The following is an 11,270-nucleotide window of genomic DNA, read 5'->3' as shown; positions in this document are numbered from 1 at the left end:
TTTTTAGGCTTGTCTCTGCATTTTTTCGCCTGCCCATTCCTAGAAATGTGTATCATTGTGCTTATTGTGCATGAAGAGAAGAGAAAATTGTTATACGTTCAACTCTGCCCTCTGGAGGTTGTTGCTGGTCATTAACAGTGTTTCCATGCATTTTTTTTTTAGCAGCTCTCACAATTCGATCATCAACTGCTGTTGTTTTCCTCGACACCTGTTACTTATTAGCACACAAATGGGGCCCACATTGTTTTGTTGGCAATGTGCAATGTTGTTTTCTAAATTGTGTAGCACATCCAACATATCTCATATTCCTCTTTTGATGTCAAGCTTGAATGTGCTAGTCTACAGAACAAATAAAGGAAAGGGCTCGCTGTTCCAGCCCTTTTAAAGGTAAGAATAAACCTCAGCCGGGCTTATCCAAATAAGGGTGCGAACATGTTGGCCCATCCTGTTGATGATCATTAAATGGAAAATACACGTCCCAAGTACAGTTGTTTTTGTTTTTTGTCCAGCGTTATGCCAGAGAGTTTCTTTGCTTTAATTGCAGAGATTTTGCCAAACTTGAGCACTTAACGTGTAGGAATTGCAGCCATTCTAAGCTAATTACCTCCATTTGTAAGCGCTCTATAGTGTTTGGACAACTGCCAATAGTTGCAAACATTCTAAGTCACATTCAAGAAGGACAAGTAGATTTTGACAATGATGTCGAGCTTATTCTAGTGTTGCCGTGAAGTGTTCTCTGTCACTGAAGAAATGCGCACCTCAGGAGCCTAACTGTATGAACTTGTCAGCACCGATCGGTGGATTCTTTCACACATCCTGCAGATTTGACTCAAATCAGCTAAAAGGTGGTGAGACTCATCCATGGCTATTTATATCCCATCCAAACATGGCACGACGCAAGGTGGCGAAGGGGAGGGGGTGTGGATGTCCCACGCTGTGGCCACTGACATGGCAAGTCCACCTGGACTGGTCACTCAGGGGAAGCAACACAAGCTCAGAGGCCGCAATAGATGGGACACATTTGTTGATGAATGACACATTGGGTTTAACAAAACAAAACAAGCTGTGCCAAAAGAATTGGACGAGTTGTGATGGCTTTATTGGAGCCAAACACAGTTATCTCAATATGACTCCCGGTTCAAGAGCGCGGCTACGTCTGTATGTCGTCAACAAGCCGAGGCTTGCGCTCGTGGTTCTCAATACCTGTGGGCTTGTTCTACGCATTGCGCCAAAGAGTGCAGCCTAGCCACATGCTCCCAGCGGCAATGGACTTTCTTACCGCCAGTCGGTTTTCTGGCCAATCGGAAAGACTACAGAAGGCAGACCGTTGAACGTCAGCATGTGCAGTATGTGTTATAAAACACATTTAGTGGCTAAAGGAAGACAAACGGCAACGTCTCTTGTGTGAGCGCTAGCTCCAGTAACTGCCTGAGACGCCAACTGATGTGTTTTCGAGGCTCCACGTTTAATGCCTCTCTTCACTTCCTGCCAACGCTTTTCAAAAGGAGATACAAATTCAGCTATTTTAATTGTGTAATCGTTCATTATTTGATTGCAAAGGAAACCAAAGCAAAGCATGGCCCATAGAAGTATAATGAACCATTATTTAATGTTCTCATTATAGAGTTTTTTTTTGCTTCTTCACTTTTTACAAGGAGAGAATGGACAGCAGGGGGCAGCACTGCCTCCCTTGTCTACACTGACAGGGGGAAAAAACGAACAAGAGTGAGTGACGAGTTGTCAATTATTTGAGGTACGGTGCAGGCACTCTGCGGTCTGCTGCTGAGCTATTACCTGGGGCTTCCGAGCTTTGCTGAAACTATGGTGGAAAATCCACTTCCCCAAAATGAAAAAATATGAATATCCATCAATTGTTTGCAAACAACTAGACACAAGACTAGCAAAGAGAAGCAAGCGAGAAGGCACCAGAGCAGTACGGCGGTAGAAACATTTCGCTTTGACAGACACAATGATGAAAGAAAAAATAAAACTTCACACCAATAAGCTATAACAATTAGTGTTACAGTAACACTCAATTATGAATAATTCATTCTACCAACATCGGAGCCATGGCTAACGTCGGCTTGTTTACAGTGCCAATGCCATTTTAGTATTGCTATCACGCTCCCATTTTGTTGAAACTAGAAATGCGTTCCCTGCAACTATCATGACTACGCATTTTCTTAATTGCATGCCATTAGGAATAGCCATTTTGGAGAATCGCACTTGTGCATGCTAGTGATGGCTTTGGTCTGAGACATGAGGAGGGAGGAATCCATGAAGTGAGGCTACATTCAAATCTTTCTCGTAATTTTAGTCCTGAAAAAACCTTTCTTATATTTTAATGTTTCATTTTGTTGTCATTTTTTTTCATTTCATCAACAGCAGGTGCTTTTCTTTTTGCAACCCACCCACCTCCTCTTTTGTTTCCTTGGCACGGAACCAGTGGTGGATGTGTATTAGGGCACGGACCGGGAATCGAACCCTCGCTTCATGAAAAGAAGCTGGATGTATTAATAAGCGAAGTAAAAAGTCCTCCGAAAAATACCTGAATATCGTATAAGTAAGCATGTGCGTACTTCAATACTTTCCACCACATCTAGCAAAACAGGTGTCCCCCTTGCCACCATCCCCCAGGCCCCCCCCCCTTCTTCCTGCACACTCCACCTGTTCCCTTCTCTGCCGTGGGTTGGCGACCCAGAAACCAGCCGTCATTCAGTAGAAATGCTATGCTGATCCGGAGCGGACCCCTCAGTCACCGGATCAGGAGCAGCTGCTCGGCCACTCGGTGCTATTTTCACCCAGAGGATAAAGTGATGTGCGCGCCACGTTCACACGTCAGGCTGCCAGGATGAAGTCCACAAACAGGGAGCGCACCGACGGCTTCGCGTCCGACCCAGACAGTGAGAGTGACGGCTCGGATGCGAAGTCCATCGGTGCCTGCAGCCCAAACCGCGGAAAGGAGTCGGAACCGCAACGGCGGAGGAGAAGGCGGCGATGCGGCAGAGAGGCGCGTCTACCTGGTGTGAGTAAACAGAGGCAGGCGGCCAACGCACGGGAGCGCGACAGGACGCACAGCGTCAACACGGCCTTCACCAGCTTGCGCACACTAATCCCCACCGAGCCTGCCGACAGGAAGCTCTCCAAGGTGGAGACGCTGCGTCTGGCGTGCAGCTACATCTCACATCTCGCCAACGTATTGATGTTGGGGGAGGAAAGCCGCGACGGACAGCCGTGCCTACGACATCAGGCCGAGGTGCACGGCCCCGCGCAGCGGAGTGCGCCGCCGTTGCGGGCCATCTGCACCTTTTGTCTAAGCAACCAGAGGAAGCAGGTCAGTCATGTGCATGAGCCAACCGAACGAGGACACGACAACTTAAGAAATCACTTTTATCAAAGGGGGCAAAGGAACTCGCACAGCCTACTGTACTTGCAAGTACTTGTGTTGAAAAAAAATTTATAAATGACTCATAAAATTGATTGGACTTAAAAATAAAAACATTTTAAAAAGTACACGCAAACTAATATGATTCTCACCTCAATACTCATTTTAATAACTCATCACAATGAAAAATAAATTGGAACTCAAACAAAAAAATTTGGAACACAACTTCCAACTCAACTTACACCTATGTATTATGGAATATTATGACAAATTGTTGGATCGACAGACAGATAGAATTGCATTCATTTCATGGCTTTGACTGTGGCCAAATTCACAGGGTGCGTCCTCCGAAGGTGGCATTTTTTACCACTTTTTTGGGGTTGTATGACGTCACTTCTGGCGCAAAACCTACCCACATAATTTCCAAATTTTACAAAGAATTCACAGGCTTTGTCTCTCGACGCATTCAAAACCTCCTTCTCATGTGGCCTCTGTGGAGCGCATAAACCGTGGCGAATTTAAACATTTGGGGGGGATTTTGGAATTTGGAAACCAGGTGCGGTCGAGTCGTGCCGGAAATTACGTCTTGCGGCCGAAAATGAAGCCTTCGGAGCACCCTGCCGGTTAATTTGGACACACTGCACGTTTTTACTTTTGAAATTAAACCAAATGGCCAAAATAACTTACCAGATATAAAATGAGGACCGGAGACGAGGGAATTCTTGATCATGTCCTCGGTCCAGTCTGTACGTTTCATAGCTTGCAGCCACAGGCTCCTCCAGTGGGCCGTTTCTTTTTGGAATTGTGAAAAACGAACCCCTTTCCATTCCTATGAATACACACAACAGCTAGCTAGCAAACTTTCGGTATTATTTCAAACTATTCAAAAACTCTTAACTCCACGCAAAAAATAAAATAAAAATAAGATAAAATCTTCACAGCTACACACGTGTCTCCCGTTACTTTTAGACAATGATGCGCGCGCAGCGTTTGATGACGTCGAACGAAAATAACGTTGGCACTTCGCAGTAGCACAGTTGCTGCCTGAGCATTATGGAACATAATCTGTCCATGAAGCTTCACATTATGTCTCTTCGCCGACGATATGAATCTTGTAAGGCTAGTGGCGGTCGGGGTTGACATCAACTCGTTAGCCGTACTCTTCTGCTAGCTTCTACTGCGAATGAGTGAGCGACACGTCACTGGAGTTTGCCGCCGGAACGATGACGTGTTTTCAATCGGTTCGCGAAATTACGTGACTGATTTCGTAAAATATACGTACTTAACAATCAGAGTGTACTTCCTTATCAAAATCCGGCCAAACCGTAACAATTAGCAGCTCAGTGCTGTACATAAAATATGACAGTAATAAACAATACAATCAGATTTCTAATCTAAAAATTCTAATTCACTGCTTCCCATGCCCAAGTTCTTTTCGCTGGCTGAACAAACTAAAAAAAATTTAAAGTACCTGTTGTATGAATCCTCTGAATAGAGAAAATGTAATCAAGAACCATTTAGATTGAGTTAAATGCTGACAATGTGATAAGTGGAGTTTTGTTGTGAACAACTAATTCTTTCATCATACAAATATGCTTTTATTTTTTTGTTTCAGCAGCTCAGAGATGGCAGCAAACGTGCAACTAAAGTATAAAGCCTCAGACCCACATGGAGCGGTCGCGCAAGTTTACATTTGTACATATTTAAATATATTTATTCTTAGTTTAACAGTTAGGGGAAAAAGAAAAACAATCAACACTGGAAAGCACTTTCTGTTCCCATCATTTGTGCCTGTGAAGCAACCTGTGTTTTGGTTGCGCTGCAACCTGAGCCCATGTGTAAGGTTGCACTATTTCGGTCGCAGCAACACCCAAAGCAGCTACTGCTTCAGGATTTAGAACTTGGTCAAATCCCTGTAATCTTCATTTTTTGCACAAAACATCACTTTTACAATGCACAAGGCCCTTTTGGACAAGGTGCATGAAAATTGTGCACATTTACAACACAAACGTATAACCCTCTTAAGAAATGTTGCACTACCTCAAACATGTTTACCTCAACATAAAATGTGTAACATTACTGTATTTATGTGGCTTGTTACCTTTGCACATCAAATAATTTTCTGCAAAATAAATATTTTTGTACCATAAACAAGTGTCATCATTCAGCTGGTATGTTGCATGCTGAATTGAGGGAAAACTAGTTTTCCTCACACCAGTGGTGGTGAACATCTCCGTTGGAATGTTTCCTCGGTCAACTAAAAACACATGCGACCATTTCATAAGCTTTATTTCATAAAAAAGTCAATTGGTTCACATCAGATTAAAGAAAGTAGAAACCAATCTGATTGCTGGCGAGGCAATATATGGGGCGTGTCTTTCAACGGACTAACCAGTGTGACCACAACACATGGGACAGGTTTAAAAAAAAAAAAAAAAAAAAAAAAGGCGAGGTTTGAGTGCGCACGAGCCAAAATGATCTGGGCCAAGTTTAAACTGAAGGGGCGGAAAGGAAATGAAAACAAAAGACAAAAAAAAAAAAAGAACTTTGGCAAAAATTTGTCAGTTGGCCTCACAGTCTTGTGGTAAATTGATGCGAGCTCCGAGTAAAGGCCGGAGCGAGCAGAGGCCACAAGATCATACGGAATGTTTGCTGTCCAAATTAGAGGGCACTACAAGAGCGAGAAGTGAAGAGGACAACACCAACAGTTACAAAGGAGGACAGAGCCCTTTAAAAAAAAGGTTCTAAAATAACATGTGCATGTTGTGCGGAAACTCTACCAGGATGTAGAAAAGTCAGAAGGGCATTGACTTTCTACCAATCCCCTTTCTACGCTTTCAAAAAAAAGAAAAAAAAAGTGGGGGTACGCGAAGGGCAGGGGAAAAAAAGCTCATCTGGCCTCTGAGGTTTTCAGTCTGCTTCCTCCTCATCCGATTCAGACTCTGCAAGGGGGAAAAAAAAATAAAGTCAACATTTTGCATAGAACACACAAAATACCAAGTAACATTTATGAATACCAGTTTGGCCAATGAAGCACAATTTTCTTCAATTGTGGCGTCGCAGTTTTTGAAATAGTAAATTTTATTTTGGCTTTTGTCTCATCAATAAATATGGAATGTGACAACACTGCCCGTACTAGCTTTAATGTCGCGGTAGGCGCAGGCGTGCAATTATCTACCAATTGTTCATGTCTGTGTTAATGACGGTAAAGTCACTCAGTTCTCTGAACGCATTGCTTGCCACAATGCTTTTTATTATTCAACTCAGGAAGTTAATCCTGATCATAAAAAGGCATCTGAGTGGGTATTACCAGTTTATTAAACTGTCACACTTATGTTGCCCACTTTTTCTTTTTTAAACAAACCGCAAAAAAGAGTGAACTCCCGTTTAATTAGTCCACATTTATGCCGAAACTCACTGCACTGCTGTTCAAAATCAGGGTTCAATTCAATGACAATATTGAACTGACAAAGCAATCAAAATTAAGATTACCTGTGTACTAATTCATAAAATCTTAGTAATGTGAGTACAACATCACAAATTGTTTCGGAACAAAAACAAATCAGCAAATGTTGGATAATTTGCTGATGATTTTGCCAATGATAGAAGGGCTATCATCATCCTCATCATCTAATGCTGCAATCAATCGGGCACGAGTCCAAATTTAAATGAATATGGAAAACAGTTGACATTATTTGACCCTGCTGGACAATTTGCTCTTCCCATCAGGGCTCGCTTGCATTATGTGCCTTTGTGACCTTCGTGTCACAAAAATTTATCACCTTCTTCTGCGTTCTTCAACCACTCCACAAACTTTTTCATCTGCTCGAGGAAGACGCTCTTCCCCTTGGCCAGGTGGGCATCGGAGTACCACTTTAGGATGGCCTCTTCACTCAATACATCCGCTGAGGAAGTGGAATAGGAGGGGAAAAAAAATAATAATTACAAACGTGCTGTAGGGAGCAAGAGGCCTTTAAGGCTAGTGCACACACAACTGATGAGAAGCAAATGGACAGTCCCTGCCGGCTCCCATAAAATAAATAAATAAAATCACCTTGCAATGTAAATGTTCCCAAAGTCATGTCAGTGAAACAACCGAATATTACCCCCGTCCCCTCGAAAAAAAGAACAGGTTTTCCCTCCAACCAAAGGCAATAGAATAGGTTAGCGTACAGCCGCATTCATTTTATGCACGCGTGCATTCAGGCAGCAGAGACTCGCCACGCTTCACTTTTAAGCCATAAGTAGACATGTTTTGTGACATTTATTTTACTAACAGTTGTCAGTCCCCAAATAATCAGCTATTTTTTAACAAACGATAAATCATTCTTAGAAGCCACAGGTAGCTTGAGAGCAAATCTTAACTCGACTGGACACTTCAATTGTCGGAGGAGTCTGATAACGCCACGCGACATTTGTGGTGTTGTGTCGCAAGATAAGTCGTTTTTGTATGTTATTTCTTAGGCAATGATTGAGAAAAAGTTAGACACGTTTCCGCCATAAAGCGAAAGATGTAAGCTATGTTGCAAAAAGGAGCCCGTCAGCCATTGAGGTTAACAAGTATTAATTTACACCTAAACAGCTCATATTTTTTGGATTGCTTGATTAACATGAGTTTACCATAAAGCGTGTAAACACCATCTTTCTAAAATCAATAACAGCACAATAATTAAATGAGAATTTATTGTGATTTTAAATGTGATCTTTCAGCAAACTAAAAAAGCGACTGAACATTTTTTTTGGGTGGTGGGACATCATAACAAAGATATTCCAACTTTAATGATATCTCAAGCAATGTGAAGTTTTGATTGGTCCAACAGTGGTTTGGGGGAAGCGAAGATTCTACAAGACACCGATGGTATGAAATTATGAATTTAGTAGGGCTACATTCACAATTTAAGTTTCAAATGGCAGCAAATTAGATTGCAAATAGTCGGACATTCATGGCAACTAGTGTCTGAGCCCCACACACTGCATGACAGTTGAGTGGCAAAGATTGTGCGTGTGTGCGCGCCAGACCTTTATAGAGCAGCACCACAATCTTCTGAAACGCCTTCATGAAGTGGATGTTATCGTAACAGTACTCCTGGATCTTCAGCAGCAGGCTGAGCTCAGAAAGACCCTGGGAGGTGAAGGACTTCAGCAGAGGGCTGTATTGCTGCGGAGAAAAGAGCGCACAATGTTGCGTCACGTCACGTCTGCTGAACGAGCGCAAGGCCGCCAACAGGCAGGGGGAGTTCACAAACCTTCAAGTGTTTGATGGCTTGTTCGGTTACCAGCTCTTCTTTTTTATTCCACTCCACAGAGCTCATCACACAAGTCCAAATGATGCCGATCATGGCCTGCTCAGAGAGGTTGGCCTTTTTCATTTCCTCCCTGGTGAAAGCAATGATCTGTGGTGGCAGGAGACCATTATTAAAACCGATGCCTGAGAACAACCAGGAGTCTGGCCCCCCAAGCTCGGTTTCCTTGCCTCTTTGAGTGGATCTCCGCGGGACATCTGCTCCTGGAGCTCCTTCTGCAGCTCTTTGCGGGCACCGATGGATTGCTGGTTGCGGGCGAAGTCGGACAGCTCCTTCAGCCCAGCGTCGGTGAAGTACTTAGAAAAATGCTCGCAGCTTCGCTTGTTGGCAGGAAAAAGTTCCTTTAGGGAAGAGGCAGCAGTGTGAGAAAAGCCAGGACCTAGGAAATCTTTGCCTGACTAAAAGTTTTTACCATCAGTCTGTTGTCCATGCCCACTTTGCGGAGGCTGCCAGCTACAGAGTTGATGTCTTTCTCATTGATCCAAGACTTGAACAACTTGACGGCAAAGGCTGCAGACACTCCTGAAGAGAAGAGTGCGGTGGTTACAAAGACAGTTCTAGCCATAATTGCTCAGCGCGGCACACCGGCCCCTTACCCTCTTTGACAAGGTTTTCGTTAAAGAGGCTGCTGAGGATGGAGGCTGATATGTTGCCATTGGCCAGCAGAATGCCAGTCAGCATGGCCAGCTTGTTGCGCTCAGACTCAGTGAACCCTTTCAGAAACAGCAGCAACTGTGCACACAATAAAATGACAATTACACAAAAATACCGACGGCCATTCTCAATCGGCAGTCTACACAAAAATGCACACCGTGGGGTGGTCTCACACATGCTCATTTGCCCAAGCCATACCATCCAGAGTACATAACTTGTATTCACTACCAACTCGATCTTTTAAAATAAAAGAGCTCACCTTCTTGATTTCCTCCTCAAACCCCTTCTCCAGGTACTTGTAACGCCTGATCAGCTTGTTAAAAACCTGAAGGGGTGGAGGCATTTTGGAAAACACTTCAAGCAAGCAGTAATCAACATGAGACCAAAAGGTTGCAAACTTTCTGAAATTTTAGAAACTTTCAAGATTAACAGCAATAAACCAGCCATTCCCAAAATTAAAGGTTGGTGCTAAATAGTAAATTTTAATAGTTAAAAATTTATTTTCATCCAATTTGGAATATTTCCATAAATTCCCACCTTACAGTCGTAATTATAATTTGTTTATGTTAAATTTACCAGAAGGTTCACCAAGACTAGATTCAAATTTAGCACCCCCTACTCACAGGTTCTTGTCTGAACTTCTTGCCTACCTGAGCATATGCTTGCATCGTCTCCAGGTCTTCTTGTGCCGTAAAGAGGCAAAACTCCGTGCGGGTCATGTCATCAGACAGAGTCCCACCCGGGGCTGCATGAGAAGAATGCAAAGACAATTCAGAAATAAACATTAGTTCAATATAAGGAATGTTCAGAGATTGTCCAAACAACGTACCCAGCATTCCACCAGCCACCAGGATGTCAAAGAGTGTCTCAGCATAGCGGCGGTAGTCAAGCTTGGCGCCAGAGGCATCAAGGAACTTCGCAACCGCCTCCAAGTCAGTGCCAGTTTGATTCAAGCCTTGTACGATACTTTCTTGAAACTGAGTAGGGTCAAACCTCTCCTTTTCATCTGGAGGGAGAGGGTGCACTTGTTAGAACGCAGGAAGACCACAAGTGAAGAGCGTACTAAAATTACACCAACCTCTTTTCCTAGTTTTGAAACGCTGGCCTGTTAGCGTTGGCTTTTGCTGCTTTTGATTATTCATAAAAGACACCTTGAAAAAGATGAGACTGGGTTTAAGGAGGTTGACAATGAGAAGTGAGCGAATTTTATTTCCGCGTCCGTGACCAACTACGTGTAATGTGGTGAACCACACATTTAAATGTCACCAACGGCTAGCAAATACTAAGACATTCCACGGAGACCAAACGAAACCGTGTAATGAATAAAGCGAAAGAAAGTGGGTGTTTCCTACACGGCTGAAATGAGATATACCTGGCTTTAGCGGGCGAGATATTGCTTTAGCTGTTAGCTTTAGCTCCCTGAGGGCCTTACCATGCGCTGAGCTAGCACAGGTTAGCCGGGCCCTGCAACCAGCTCCTTGACCTAAACTACTCAACTGCCGGTGGACGAATTGCATGTGGCGAGATTTATTTTACAATGCCTTCTCACGTGGGAAAAATGTCGGCCAAGTGTCACCTGGCGATCTTTGCAACGTACCAGAGAAGTCGTGATAATCCCGAAGTTGGGCTAATTTAGCGTAACGAGCCTTCGACGTCGCCCACGACGGCACCGCGAACGTGTAACTACGATTTATTTTTGACGCCATCGGATCACACTCCGTGTCGTCTTTAATGATCAGATGACGTGTGACGCAAAACAAAGTCAACACACACGCGGATACTCACCGAAATGAATGCAGATAAAAAACGGTTATGAACCAGAGGACTCGAACGGAGTGTCGCGAATGTGAGAGAGCCCCAAACAAAAAGACCTTCGCGTCCGTACTTCCGTAGGCCACGCTTTTACGGTCACTTCCGCTTCGGAGAAA

At 43.7% G+C, this 11,270-nt stretch overlaps 2 protein-coding genes across 2 annotated transcripts; one reads left to right on the top strand and one right to left on the bottom strand.

The window, feature by feature from the left end:
- Nucleotides 1-2,838: 2,838 nt before the first annotated feature.
- LOC148339388 (transcription factor 15) lies at nucleotides 2,839-5,469 on the top strand. Its single transcript, XM_088289876.1, has 2 exons — nucleotides 2,839-3,334; nucleotides 5,004-5,469. The coding sequence occupies exons 1-2, from the start codon at nucleotides 2,852-2,854 to the stop codon at nucleotides 5,037-5,039; spliced, it is 519 nt and encodes a 172-aa protein (XP_088146002.1). The 5' UTR covers nucleotides 2,839-2,851; the 3' UTR covers nucleotides 5,040-5,469.
- Nucleotides 5,470-5,657: 188 nt separating this feature from the next.
- bzw1a (basic leucine zipper and W2 domains 1a) lies at nucleotides 5,658-11,269 on the bottom strand. The gene is made up of 12 exons (XM_088289875.1): nucleotides 11,128-11,269; nucleotides 10,421-10,493; nucleotides 10,172-10,348; nucleotides 9,993-10,087; nucleotides 9,602-9,667; nucleotides 9,285-9,420; nucleotides 9,101-9,210; nucleotides 8,859-9,029; nucleotides 8,632-8,778; nucleotides 8,405-8,543; nucleotides 7,168-7,290; nucleotides 5,658-6,327 (listed from the first exon to the last, which is right to left on the bottom strand). The coding sequence occupies exons 2-12, from the start codon at nucleotides 10,482-10,484 to the stop codon at nucleotides 6,296-6,298; spliced, it is 1,260 nt and encodes a 419-aa protein (XP_088146001.1). The 5' UTR covers nucleotides 10,485-10,493; nucleotides 11,128-11,269; the 3' UTR covers nucleotides 5,658-6,295.
- Nucleotide 11,270: the final 1 nt, after the last annotated feature.

This window comes from Idiotropiscis lumnitzeri, chromosome 3 (assembly GCF_059441095.1).
Source record: "Idiotropiscis lumnitzeri isolate Australia: NSW breed Sydney's pygmy pipehorse chromosome 3, RoL_Ilum_1.0, whole genome shotgun sequence".
Taxonomy (NCBI): domain Eukaryota; kingdom Metazoa; phylum Chordata; class Actinopteri; order Syngnathiformes; family Syngnathidae; genus Idiotropiscis; species Idiotropiscis lumnitzeri.
Note: the sequence above shows the minus strand (reverse complement) of the source record. Positions and strands in the feature narration are given on the sequence as shown.